We start from the raw sequence: 13524 nt of genomic DNA, 5'->3' as shown, positions 1-13524 counted from the left end.
ACCCAAGGGGTATAAGTGTATATTTACCTCTTTAATGAAACTTATTTTTATGACTTTGAGCTTTGAGTGCTACTTTGGGAACAAAAACTTGGTTTGGTGCTATCCTTGTCTTTTTCTTTTTTTTTTTAGCAAAAATAAAAAACAGAAAATCAACAGTATTTTCCGGTTGGTTCAAATAACCAAACTAAAATTGCAGTGCGAAACGGTATCCTCCGGTTCTATACAAAACCAGAAATTCAATAACTGGGCTTGGTTCGGTTCGGTTCGGTTACACCTAATCCAAAAAAAAGTTGGTAGTTCAATGCTGTACTTTAATTTCCCTTTCAGACAGTTTCTGATCGTCTTCGGCCGTACGGTCTGGTCTCTCCACTGCATCTTCCTCATTATTTTGATTGAGCGGAGACAGTCCAATATCACCTGAGATTCTCACTTACCGAGTTATGATCTCGACAGGTATATATATATATGTATTATCGCTTTCTGTTGATGAAGTCTGTGTGGGAACTTAATGCAGCTCAGTTGTTCGACGTATTTACTCAGAGAGTTTTTGCTAGTTGTATTCGTTAATGTTTATTCTCTGCTGTAGTGATGAACCATTGATTCTTTAGTTGATTACGTTATATATTTTCTTGTGTTGATATTGCTAGTGTTAAGTTTTATCCTAAGATCAGTTTGATGAAGAAAGTCTTATTCTTTTTTTCCTCAGGAATATCTACAGATCTTTGCCTCCATCCTAGAGCTTTGGCTTCCTCCATAACCTACAAATCTGGTTACTTTCTTTGACTTTTAGTGAAAAAGTACTGAACTTTCAATGTTCACTGCCACATGGCATCGATCTCTTGTTGTGTACAGGTTCAAGCAATCGAAAGGTGTCTTTTTTAAGGATTGGGTATGCTCAGAAGAGGAGGTTTAGCTGCAGTTTATCCAACGCAGAGAATGTAGCAGCTTCTAAGGATGATGGAAGAGGAAAGGATATGGCTTTGGTTAAGATGTGCGGTATCACATCAGCGCTAGATGCTGCTATGGCGGTTGAAGCTGGTGCTGATTTCATCGGGATGATCATTTGGCCGCATTCGAAACGTTCCATCTCTCTTTCTGTTGCCAAGGATATTTCCAGAGTGGCGAGAGAAGGTGGGGCCAAACCCGTTGGTGTATTTGTTGAGGATGATGAGGGGACGATACTGAGGGCAGCTGATGAGGCAGACCTTGAGCTTGTTCAGGTTGTTTATATTCTTATTGTTTTGATCTCACTGAAAGTGGTTTAATCAAGTTTGTTAAAGTGTTGATGATTGTGGTTTTCTTTTTCCAGCTTCATGGTAATGGTTCTCGCGCTGCTTTTGAGGGATTAGTGCGGCAAAGGAGAGTCATATATGTTCTTAATGCAAGTGAGGAAGGAAAGCTCTTGAATGAAGTTCCTGAGGATTGTCATCTCGCTGATTGGATTCTTGTGGATAGTGCAACGGGTGGGAGGTACTTAGAACGTGTTCTTTTCAATTTGTTCCTCTTCTTGCATGTCATTATGCTAATTTAATTATCAAGAATGTGATAGGTTCAGCGCATGGTTAGATTACCTTACCTCCTTTACTAATCTTGGATATAAATTATAACAATTTTGCTGCAGTGGAAAAGGATTTAACTGGGCTCAGTTCAAGTTACCTTCCATCAGAAGCAAAAATGGGTGGCTCTTAGCTGGAGGAATCAATCCCACAAATGTTTCAGAAGCTCTGTCTATCCTTCACCCTGATGGAATTGATGTTAGCAGTGGTATCTGCGGTCCAGACGGCCTCCAGAAGGATCAGTCGAAGATAAGTTCCTTCATTACTGCTGTTCGCTCTGTGCAGTATTAGTAACTATAGGTTTGAGCATCGACCTGTTGTTTCCATGTCAATGTGTTTGTAACTGTAACTGGCTGGTAAAATAATGCCCTTTATTTGAATTATAAGTGCTGGGTTGGCTACGATATTCATGTTATTTGTTGGGCTCTCAAGAAAAAGATTCTGGTATGAAATAGACGATAATATTGTTCAATGAATCTGAAGTTTTTACCGCAGATTTCTACAAATTAATGCTTGCACCAAAACAAAAGATACATAAAGAATGAACCAAGATGAACTTTGAACTTGTCTGCCTTGTTTGTTGCAAGTGTATTGTCAAGTTCTTTGTGCATTGAGTTTTGGATCTGCCTCATAGTACACGACGTCTCCTGTATCGCTTACGAAATGGTCTTGTTTCATACTTTTTATGAGGCTTCCCAGTAAGTGAAGTGGCAAAGGTCCAGAGTTTTTCGGTTCTCTGTAGTACTTTCCTAGTACTGGTTTAGCTGCTTCTGTCTAGAAAAAGGGTAAAGAGAAAAAAATAGATACAGATAGTTAAGCACTTTAACAGCATATTGAAGCAAAGTCTAGTTTTTAATTAACATCATCAAGAAAACACTTACTGCTTCCACTAGATGATAATGTGGGATCTGCGGGAAAAGATGATGTATCACATGAGTTCCAATGTCATGGTGGATGTTATTGATCCATCCGTAATCACGATCCAGTGTTGTGAGCCCTCCTCTCAGGTAACTCCATTCCTGTGTTTGAGGAAAATGACAAAGAAGCATTGAGATTCTCACGGATAGTAGATATTGCATACCTTTCCACGGTACCAAGGGAGCTTGTCTTCATGGCCATGGTGATGCAAGTAAGTCACAAAGTCCAACCACATTACAAATATCTGCAATTAGTTGTGAAAAGTTCTAATAAACACCTTTACACAAGAGAAAACAGAGGAATAGAGTTTCAGTTACAGCATCAGATACATACCCAGTAAGGAATGCCATATAGTTTGAGCATTTGGATTGGACCCATGACGAAGTTGAGACAGACAAGCAAAGCAGCCATTGCAATCCAACATGCAGTTGATGTCACAACATCTTTCTTCTCCTTGGGAAGAAACAAGTCACTGTCTGGATCAAAATGAGAACCATTTTTCCCTGGACTTCTTCCCCACTGCATCAAGAACACAGATAATCAGATGTGGAACATGAGCTTTCTCTATTTTGATACTAACCAGGTGAAGTGTTTATAGTAGGATGCTGAAGGATTACCAAGTAGAAAGGGTATGCGAGCATTGGAAATGGCAGTGTGAACCTAAAATTTAGAGTAGTCTTTTCCAATTTCTTGAAAAGGCTTTCAGGCAACTGCAGTTACAGAAACATCAAGCAAGTACACAAATGTAAGCTGGTTATAACAACACATGTGTTTAGTTACTTACAGGATGCCATGATTCATCATTCTCAACATGCCCATGGTTCTGGTGGTGAGTTCTATGGCTAATTCTCCTACAAGAGTCATAATGTTTCCAGAAGAATGTGAGATTCCTCAAACGATTCATTTCAGATAGAAAAGGGTTGGAAGCAACACCCACCAGCCATGGTAAGGGACTAGAATTGAGGAATGAAGAAGATGACCAGCTACACTGTTCAACCTCGGATCATTGGAGAAGCTACCATGTCCACTGCAAGAGGTAAACAACATGAATTATTTTTTAACATTATAGAAGGAGACCAAACACATATGCGAGGTAGTCTTTACGTCTCTGCATGTGTTATGTGTCTTATATAGGAAGTAAGCATGAGGATTAGTAGTTGTTACCAGTCATGGCCAAGAACAAAGAGAGCCCAAAACATGGTTCCTTGAGCAAACCAGTAGAGAGGCCAGAGAAGCCAGCTATTGAAGTAAGCAGCTACAGCAGCCAATCCAAAAACGATAGCTACATCTCTGACAACGAAACTCATCGACTTCCATGGATTCTTGACCCAACAATGCTTGGGAATGGCTGCTCTAATGTCTGCCAAGTTGAAAGGAGGAGGCGCACCAGGGTCGAACCTACTCGCGTCTTCTTCTTCCTCCGGTGGAGTCTCGAGAGTTGTTAATGGTATGGCCACATTCAACGCCCAGTTTCTTGTTCTAGCCAAGAACACACTTCGGGAGTTGAGAGAAGATGGTGGGTTGAGTTTGAGAGTGGGTGATGGGTTAGAGGCAAAAGAGTTTGTGGGTTTAGGGTAGAACCTAGGGAGAGGTCTGATACCACATTTTGATAAAACACAACTCACCATTCTAGCACTATCACTGGCTTTCTCCTTAGAACATAGAAATGAATGAGAAAGCGAAGAGATAAGTAGAGAACGATATAGATGAATGTGTGTTGGTTGATGCTTGTCGTCGTGTGTATCTCTGTATCAGTCTTTCTACTGCACGCTGACACAAAAAGGTTAAATCCTTTATGAGGTCAGCAGCTTTCTTTAGTATGTGTTATTATCAGCAGACAAGAGATATGTATGAATGTGTGGCTTCGGAGATAGCGTTGTTGTGTAACAACTAACCAGAAATAAAGTACAGGAACCTGTGGGCTTTAGCTTTAGGGTTTTAGTCATGAGCCAATGAGTTAAATAACAGAGAATGTGTGGTCAACCAAAGCTCACTTGGCGTTTGTGCCTTTATGGGAGTTGGTTCATTGTGGCCCATGTTACATGACCTATCATAATAATAGATTGGGCCTCAAGGGAAAACACCCACTCATATCAAATCAAGTGATTAATATAATCTGGTTGCTCTGTTTTGTCACTACATTACAAATTTGATTGATTAAAAAATGAAAGAGAAACTGCACCCTGTGGAAAATATTAGATGATTAGTTTATATACGCAAGAACCTGCAATTGTCAAAATGATTACGCAAACATGCACATGGAAGAAACAGAGCTTTCTCATATGTTCCACCATTTTCGCTTCTCCATTTGCTTAGCAAGTTCATGTGCCATCGATGCAAAGTTCTCAGCACCGTCTTGAAGCTCAGCTGTGCGTTGGCTGATCCTCTGGTATTATTAAAACAGACCAAACAAATAAAGTTATGTTTCGTAGTTAGAATCAGTGTGTTATACACAGCTTGGGAACATGTCAGTTTAAATGAAGATGTATAACCTCGAGTTTTTCTCCACGCTCAAGAAGTTTGTCCTTTGCTTGTGAAGCTATTGCTGAGGTTTCCTGTAAAAACAACCACAAACATGTTAAGACACAGAAAGCAAAAGAGCTTTTTGGGGTGAAAGATAGAATTGGTTTTGACTCACCCCTGCTTTTCTGTATTTGGCCTTTATCTCATCAACTGTTCTCGTTTTGGGTTGTGCATCACTGGATGCACCGTCAAACAGTCTTTCCTTATCTGTTCTCTTATCTGCAAAGAGGCCTTACAAATTCGTCTGATGCATTCACTATGATAATAAAACATGATAATATGAATATTTACCTTTATTTTCCTTTTTGTCTTTCTCGGTTAAGGGCAAGATGCTCAGAGGTTCATCTATCTCGATGTCATCTACAGAAGAAGCACTTTTAGTCACAGGTGAAAACAGAGGATGAGTAACTTAGCAAAGATATTACAAACCTATGTTTAGCTCGACAATCTTTTCATCGTCGTGATCGGTATCAGAAGGCTTTAAGTATGGCGGATTAGAAAAGATGTTTCCCAGGTGGGAGAAATCTTGTATTTGGTGGTCCACCTTCTGTTCACTGCTTGACCTGAAGCCTTTAATAATGCCACTTAGGAATTTGGGAGTGCCATCCTGTGATCACATACACTTTATAGCAAAATCATGGAGATAAAGAAAAAAGGGTTCACATGTGAAAACAGAACATGTACCTGGTCTTTCTTATGGACAGGGAAATGGCTAAAGGTAGCGTCGGCAGCGGCTGCAAGGACTTTGTCATGAAGCAAAGGTAAAGACTCCGGGATTCTGAGTTGAACACAGAGCTAGGTATTAGTACCTTAACTGCTACTTTGCTCGCTAAGTATGCAAATTCTAGTTATTTACGGAGAAATAGTAAGCCAGTACCTGAATCCGTTTGCATGGGCCAGAAACGAGAGGATTGCAACTTCACAACCATTTACCTGTAGATTTAGCTTTTATAAGTCCTAAACATCTGAGAAATTAAATATTCTCTCATAGTATTATACATGCCAATATCTAACTAAGACAACCAAACCAACAAAGCCCCATAAAACTGGGAAGCATCCAATGGTCTCATCGATTTATCTGATTCACAAATTATTGAGGGCAGTAACAGGTAAAAGCTCTCTTCTAGAAAGTATATTAGGAAGTCTCACCAGGACGAGATGGCCTAAATCATCTGAACATACTGTCTTCTCCATGTTAGGCTTAAAGTTCCACCTAAGAAGTGACGGCAAAGAGCTTTCTCCCACAACTTCAAGATCCGGGAAAGATCTGTTCACATAAGCAAACCATTCTTTTAAAGCTGATTCGATTTGGTAACTACATTTTATCTGGCATGTATATTGTATTTGTGGAAGCCAGTTAGAACATCACCTTATTTCAATATGCCCTGTTCGGTAAAGTAGGAGTACAGCACATTCCCTTTCATCCTTCTTTAGGATTCCCATCCAGCAACACGGCCTTGAAACGCTTACCTCCATAATGCTCTCAAAACTTCCCTACGTATTGAAAGTAAGTCCTTGTTATCAGACAAAGTCAACAAGACATTCCAGGAACCATAAATCAAGATAGATTCTCCAATATACCTGAGACAATTTTAGGGAATACAAGCGTAGTGCATCCTCAGAACACATGAGAAATAATGAATTCGCAAATCTCTGGTCAGCAAGTTTTGTTTCTGTAACAGCAGTCTGTTCACCACCTGGTGAATGACTCTCACTTTCACTGGTCATATGAGATTTGTTCTCATGTTTCTCCTTCTCAGATGGATTTTCAGCTGGTTTTTCACTGGGCATTTCAGTTTTATCATAGCAGTCCTCTGCAAATTACAGTCACTGGGCATTTCAGTTTTATCTATTTAATAGATGCATATAAACACAGTTTATGTTAGTAACAGACAAACTACCTATAATGTGCATACAAATCGCAGTTGGGTTCTTCAGAGGTCTCAAGCATGAGGCGAGTATTTTCCCAGTATTTCCATCAATAAGAGTGGTCTGTCCATCTTTAGTCATCGCACACAAGATAAAATCATCAAGAGCTTCGGAATTTATGGAATCCTGATCAGTTGGAGCTGAAGGGGATTTCACACAGAGTGACTTGATTGGGAAACCGGTGTCAGATAAGCTATCTGTAACGAACATTACTGATGGCGCACTAATGTCAAGCATTGCAACCTGAAATATGAAATGAAAAGTAGAAATAGTTTGAAACACTTTCAACTAAAGAGAGCGGCTGTATGCGGAGATTTAGAAACGGATGTTAAATCCATACCTTGCCACATTTAAATCCCACAACAAGCCTTCTTGTAGACTGTACAAATCGCAGGGTGCAAACTGGGGAAGTCAGGAAAGAATACGCTGCCAACCATTGAGGTCCATCTTCTTGATCCAAACGGTGAGCTACAAGAAATAAACCTAACGCATGAGATACAACAGAGCAAATCTGTACAGTCAACGTTGTAAAAAGTTCCAAACCTTGTTTGTCAGTGTTGGTAACAACTTCCAAAGTTCCTCCACTTTTATGGCCGACCAACTTGAGAAGACGAACCTACAGAGACAGAAAAATGAGAGAGAATCAGATGCGCACTGAAAGCTGGAATCAAGAAAGTATCAATAGAAACAGGTCTTCTTACCATACCACATTCGTTACCAACAGCCAAACAAGAAGTCTTAGAACAGAAGGTAACTGCTGTTACTGATGCATCTACTCCAGTTATCTCAATACCATTTGCCTGATCATTGATAAAGGAAGAAGTAATTAATTGCAGGAAAAATTCTCATCAAATATCAACCAGCTTACACACAAGTTTTTAAGATAAACTTCAAAAAGAAGGAAAGTTACAGCATTCATACCTTTGGCTTCAAGTCATAAATAAGAGACAGACATGGATAGGTTGCATCCCATATTCGCACAGACCCATCTTGATATCCTGCAATGTACAGTCTCTCAAGCTTGTAGTCATCAATGTGGCCTGGAACACCACCTGTTAGAGGCCATTGCGCCCTTTCTCCAGATGGAGTACGTGGCGTTCGAGATTTTGCAGCTAAGACTACCTATCAAGAATAAAATATAAATTAATCGCTTCACACTGGAAAGCAACAACATAAAAAAAAAATGTGGAGGGACTACCTCGGAAAGAGCCAGTGACGGCTTATCGTTAACATTTAATGCAGCAAACATTGCTACGGTGATACGTGGATCCATCGTTGGTACAACCATTGGATATGGCAGGGGAGAAACAGAAATATTATTCTCTTTCTGAGACATCAGAGAAGCCAGAGAGGTATCATCGTACGCTTGCAATTGTCCTGGATTCGTCAGCAGAAATAAAAACACCCCACTTTGCCTTGAACTAGCAATTGGAGACAAGACCATATCAGCAAATGAACCACTAAGGGTCCGGTCAACACGGCCAACACATTTCAGACCTCCCATACCAGAAGACCAATCCAGAGCCAACATCTGCATAAGAAGATCAGTAAAAAGACATCATGTTAGGATATGCATTTGCACAGACAAGGTAAGAATTTAAAACGACGATCCATTTTATATTTCTCCCAAGTTCAACAATATGGGACTATGAAACTTTTAAACTAGGTGTTGAGTTCTTACCGTCAGTACTTCGTCAGAACCAACGATATCACCACCATAGATAAAGAGTTTTCCACCACAATTCTTGCGAGATACATCCAAACCCCAATGCATAACAATGACAGGAAGTCTTTTCTCCGCCGAAGACAACTGTAACTTAACAGCATTATTAGATACCTTCACATTCTTCCCATCAGAGAAATCCCAAAATAATATATCTCCATCGACATAACCAACAGCAAGAACTGAACCATCAGCTGATGCCCAACACAAAGAACTTATCTCTTTTCCATCTAGCTTAAGATCAGAAAGCTCATCGTGTGAGGCTTCCAGAGAAACATCGACTGTCTTACCCTCCATAGGTAGGTCTTTGTTTCCTCGAACTAACTCGACGCGATCTTCTGATGCATCCCAAATAAAAAGTAATCCATTTGAAAATGCGATCAACAACCTGCAGGATAATTCTTTACAATTCATTAAAAAATAACCATACGAAGATGTATTGTAGCTTATTATTGCACACTGAAATAGCATATCAAATCAATTCAAAAAAAAAAAAAATAGCATATCAAAAAGAAGAATTTATATGGCAGTACTAGAATCACAACTATACCAAAAATAAAACAATGTCTCACAAGTTAGACATGCTGTTGCTTTTATTCCTTTCGGCTTAACAAGACTCAGATACCTTACTAATTTTAAAAATAACAGTAAGGGAGATAGGATCACAAAAGTAAAGAACTGATAGAGACAGTAGGAAAAGATCAGCTTATTTTGGTAAAGATGTGATTTCACAAATGCTATGACAAGTTCAGATAGTAAGTTTGAGAGGCACAAATGCTTTCCATCTACAGGTCACAAGAATAAGTACACAAATCAAAATAAAGATGTTCTCACCTAGTTCCCCTCGAACAAGGCTGAGAAAGAAGTCCGACAACAGGATACTCAATAGGTGATGAAAGCCCCGCTGCTTCTGCAAAAAGAGGGAAATGGTAGAAAATATGTAAAAAGAACAAGTAAGAACAGGGAAGGTCTTTTTGTGTATTGCATCAAATTCTACCAAGAGGACATGGTACTCATGTAAGGTTTATAAGAAAAAAGTACCCAGACATAAATTTATCGTGCAAATAGTTTGGAGGCAGATAGACATTAACTAATAATCAAACTACTCAATCCTGATACTTTCTAAACTTAATAAAGATTCTAGACACATGTGATCATCGGGTTGAAAGAGAAACCACATACCCGCTAAAGCATCAGTTGGAACATAATAAGGAAGATGCACTAATTTTCCTTCGTCAGCATTGTATTTTACAACAGACACCGTACCATACTCATCACCAACATACCTGTGAACGAGATGATAAAATTAATTAACGACGCCATAGTAAGTGTCAATGAAATAACATCGGTTCGAATTGTCATCTTAACAAGCTCAGTACATGTAACCGGTGCCGGGAAGGATTGAAAACGCAGTAATGTTTGACTCCCAGTGTAAGCTTGACACAGTCTGCCTAAGATCCAAGTCCCAAACCTAATAATAATTCAAATTTATTAACGTAGTCAATCAGATAGATTGTTGAACAAAATTGAGAGTGAAGAAGGTCAAAAAGAAGTGAAGACATCTCTGGATAATACAGAAATTAAATTTCAAACATCATACTGAACTGATACCTGAATATCGTTTTCGTTTGAGATGCTGACCAGAAAGCCTTGGTTCTCAATGAACTGTTAAAAAAAAATATATAACATCAGGTGGAGTTAGAGATAATTGGGAGCACAAAGCGGGAGGACTGTAATATTTACTCAAGTTCACAACATAAGTTGATCTCATCAGAAAGGAATACACTAAAGAAATACTATTAAGAAGGAAATTAAGCTAGAAGCACATCAGGAGATAGAGAAGGAGAACCAACAAACCAAGAGTTGAACCAATTACAACAAACCTCTAAGTTTTTGAAAGGTAACTGCTTAGGAGAAGCAAGAACCGCCTCAATGTTATCACCACCAATCACTTTTATCCTTCCATCTCTAGCAAACAATTAGCAATAAAAAAAACATTACTTTTTTTTTTGAAAGCTGAACCTTTCTTCTGTCATCATCATAACTAGTATAGTAGAGTAAAGATTCAACTATCCAAACTTCTTATAAAGTCTCCCCATTCACATAAACCGATTCAAAGTTGAAGAAGAACACTTACAGTGTTCCCACAGCCAAGAGGGATTGGATAGAGTCAAAGGCAAGAATAGACGCCGTCGAAGGTATCCCATAGTGGGAGACGATACGAGGATCCAACTCTTCTTTTATCAAACATCCCTGCAAAAAGTAAAAGTTCTCTCCTTTAACATATTAATTTGAAAATTAAATAACTTTATATAGAAAAATGATCTATAAGATAAGATAGAAGGGAGGGAGTACACGTGGCGGGGGAGCTGGAGATGGAGGAGGCTTCTGACCACCATCGCCGGAGGCTTTCTGCAGAAATTTTCTGACGAACATCAAGGGAAATTGAGCTGAGATTGCTCTCTTTCGGCGAGCAATTTTAAACGAAGGTAGAATGCTCAATCGAAGCTTTGATCGAATTGTTCGTCGGGAGTTTTAATCGGAGAAATCAAAAAAAAATTCAGCTTCGATTTGAAAATGAATCGGAGAAGAAGATGTTTTTACTTAAACCGGTTTCCGGTTCAACCATAAAATTCGGTTCGGTTCAGGTTTTTCAGGTGGTTTCTTTTTATTCTTTTCTGAACAATTGAGATTTTGTGTATCTGTTTATTTTGAGTAAAATTGTAAAATTTCAACTAATTTAAACTGTAAAATTACAAAGTACTTGATTTAAAAATACACACAACATTTAGAGATATATACTTACAAAAAAAAAAGACGACAAATAATTTGATTTTACAAAGTAGAAAGGTCAACTTGATTTAGAGTTAAATTGATACAGAAGTTGTCATCAAGGAGTACAATCCTAAATGTAATGAATCAGATAAGAACTTGACGTTGGAGATTATTAGAGAGTAAGACTTCTTCACGATCTTCATACTCTTCTTCAAGTTCTGGCCTCCATTTGCTGACTCCTTGCCTCTAATGTATGTTCTTTCACTTCCTGAAACAAAACCAACAATATTAAATGCAAGAGATCAAACTGAATGCACAACATTTGAGGAAACTAGAACTACCAAATTATACTATCGAAGTTATACTGTCGAGGATATGAAATATCTAGCTATGGCTAATTTAATTTCCAATATGAGCATCATCTAGTTATGGTTATGGATCCAACTTCTACGCAAAAGTGCTAGGGAAACTAATTGAAAAATTCTTAGACGAGTATACTAATACTAGTTATGTAATAAAACATTAGTTCAAAGCATCCATAAGATTCCATACGGCAACAAGTTGAACACCCAAGGTATCTACTAATGAGAACTACAAGTTTCACTACTTTACAGTTAGAGTAGCTAATCATGTAATGTAATCAATGCTTGGTTTGGTTTAATCCCTAATTCAATGTTTACTTAACTGCGAACCACTTCACTATACGAGAGTGACACTATACACATTTACAAGATAAGTTCAATACGACCTAGATTCCACACCAACCTCCTAGTGTAATTTAGTTCTTCTTCAATGGAGTAATTTAGTGTTAATGTATTGATGAGCTTAGTGTATACCTTTTAAGTGACATCAATGGAGTTACGAACCATCTTCATTGACATCCTACTTCAATCACCTTTCACTTCTCAAAATCCTCCTGACCATCTCCAATCTCGCCAGCAAAGAAACAAACAATCAAACATGCACACCATGATTGCAAACAAGCAAGCATTTACGTTGAAGATTTTTTTTTTTTTTTAAACATGCAAATACAAAAGATGATACTGTTTTTAACCAAAAAAAACACGAGGGGAAACTGTATATTGTGCCAAGATTTGATTAGGAATAACAAAGTGATCTCATAAGTGTAAAGTCAAATGGAACCTTAACCTCTCTAACGATCAAAGGACAGGACGCTAGTTTCTAACTGTTTTCACACTATGAATATACACATAAGCTTCTTCCATTGTCCATCAAGTAAATATACAATCTCCCCAAAACAAAAACATTTAAAAGAGAGTGATAATTTTTGGATTTGACTAAAACAAAAACATTTGAAAAAAAAAAATCAGGAGGGAAAAAAAAAGACTAATTAAAGAAATTTTATACCTAAGGAAATCAAGCTGGGCTTGGGCTCGGAAGCTTCGGATGATGGGCCGGTTAATAAGAAATCAAGCTGGGCTCGGAATCTTTATGTGATGGGCCGGTTAATAGGAGGCTGAGGCTTTCCTCTTTAGGCTATGGGGAACAAAGGAGGAGGTGAAGTGAAGATCATCATACCTCTTACTTGCTCAGGCATGTTTGCTCTCTCTCCTACAGATTCTAACTTTTCTTGCGTATTTGATTTTTTTCTTTCTGTGTGAGAGATTGTGGATGAAGAGAAGAAGGCAAGAGAGCGCCTCTATTTATAAGGAGAGGATCCTAACGGCTCTTCTTACAACGTTCGTATTTTCTGACTTCCATTAGTAGCCGTTGGATGATTAGGTTAGAGATCTAACGGTAGATATTTTGTCTACGTTAGCGCTCGTCTCTCAAAAAAGCCCGTTGGACTGCGCGACGTAACTTTTTACAACGTTCGTATTTTCTGACTTTCATTAGTAGCCGTTAAATGAATCTAACGGTAGATAAATTGTCTATGTCAGCGCTCGTTTCTCGAAAAAGCCTGTTGGACTGCGCGACGTAACGGTTCTTTTTACAACGTTCGTATTTTCTGTGTTCCATTAGTAGCCGTTGGATGATTATCTAACGGTAGATTAACTGTCTACGAATTGGATGCGCTGTCACGGGTGAGTTTAGTTTACTTACTAGTCAGCGTTCTTCTCTCGAAAATGCCCGTTGGGC

General features: G+C 38.6%; 3 protein-coding genes across 6 annotated transcripts; 1 reads left to right on the top strand and 2 right to left on the bottom strand.

Moving 5' to 3' along the window:
* Positions 1–191: 191 nt before the first annotated feature.
* LOC103850592 (N-(5'-phosphoribosyl)anthranilate isomerase 1, chloroplastic) lies at positions 192–2050 on the top strand. 2 transcript variants are annotated; one of them, XM_009127362.3, is made up of 5 exons: positions 192–453; positions 707–769; positions 853–1220; positions 1310–1470; positions 1622–2050. In XM_009127362.3, the coding sequence occupies exons 1-5, from the start codon at positions 441–443 to the stop codon at positions 1845–1847; spliced, it is 831 nt and encodes a 276-aa protein (XP_009125610.1). In that variant the 5' UTR covers positions 192–440; the 3' UTR covers positions 1848–2050. The 2 variants fall into 2 exon arrangements, with proteins under 2 accessions (XP_009125610.1, XP_009125609.1); XM_009127361.3 differs by lacking the exon at positions 192–453 and having other exon boundaries at positions 661–769.
* LOC103850591 (temperature-sensitive sn-2 acyl-lipid omega-3 desaturase (ferredoxin), chloroplastic) lies at positions 1989–4348 on the bottom strand. Its single transcript, XM_009127360.3, has 8 exons — positions 3639–4348; positions 3412–3501; positions 3259–3325; positions 3092–3184; positions 2808–2993; positions 2638–2718; positions 2438–2575; positions 1989–2330 (listed from the first exon to the last, which is right to left on the bottom strand). The coding sequence occupies exons 1-8, from the start codon at positions 4100–4102 to the stop codon at positions 2151–2153; spliced, it is 1299 nt and encodes a 432-aa protein (XP_009125608.1). The 5' UTR covers positions 4103–4348; the 3' UTR covers positions 1989–2150.
* A 185-nt stretch (positions 4349–4533) lies between these two features.
* On the bottom strand, positions 4534–13422 carry LOC103850590. Of its 3 annotated transcripts, none has more exons than XM_033285652.1 (25): positions 12793–13422; positions 12261–12355; positions 11005–11692; positions 10787–10902; positions 10533–10617; positions 10261–10314; positions 10029–10120; positions 9832–9935; positions 9484–9559; positions 8608–9037; positions 8125–8457; positions 7848–8048; positions 7628–7726; positions 7267–7542; positions 6899–7169; positions 6579–6811; positions 6367–6491; positions 6147–6264; positions 5875–5930; positions 5682–5775; positions 5427–5604; positions 5289–5357; positions 5113–5216; positions 4967–5029; positions 4534–4860 (listed from the first exon to the last, which is right to left on the bottom strand). In XM_033285652.1, the coding sequence occupies exons 3-25, from the start codon at positions 11083–11085 to the stop codon at positions 4753–4755; spliced, it is 3366 nt and encodes a 1121-aa protein (XP_033141543.1). In that variant the 5' UTR covers positions 11086–11692; positions 12261–12355; positions 12793–13422; the 3' UTR covers positions 4534–4752. The 3 variants fall into 3 exon arrangements, with proteins under 3 accessions (XP_033141543.1, XP_009125607.1, XP_009125606.1); XM_009127359.3 differs by having other exon boundaries at positions 7267–7394; positions 7470–7542; positions 12261–13416; XM_009127358.3 differs by having other exon boundaries at positions 12261–13422.
* Positions 13423–13524: the final 102 nt, after the last annotated feature.

This window comes from Brassica rapa, chromosome A02, assembly GCF_000309985.2.
Source record: "Brassica rapa cultivar Chiifu-401-42 chromosome A02, CAAS_Brap_v3.01, whole genome shotgun sequence".
Taxonomy (NCBI): Eukaryota; Viridiplantae; Streptophyta; class Magnoliopsida; order Brassicales; family Brassicaceae; genus Brassica; species Brassica rapa.
The sequence above is the reverse complement of the archived record's forward strand: the minus strand, read 5'-3'. Positions and strand labels throughout refer to the sequence as shown.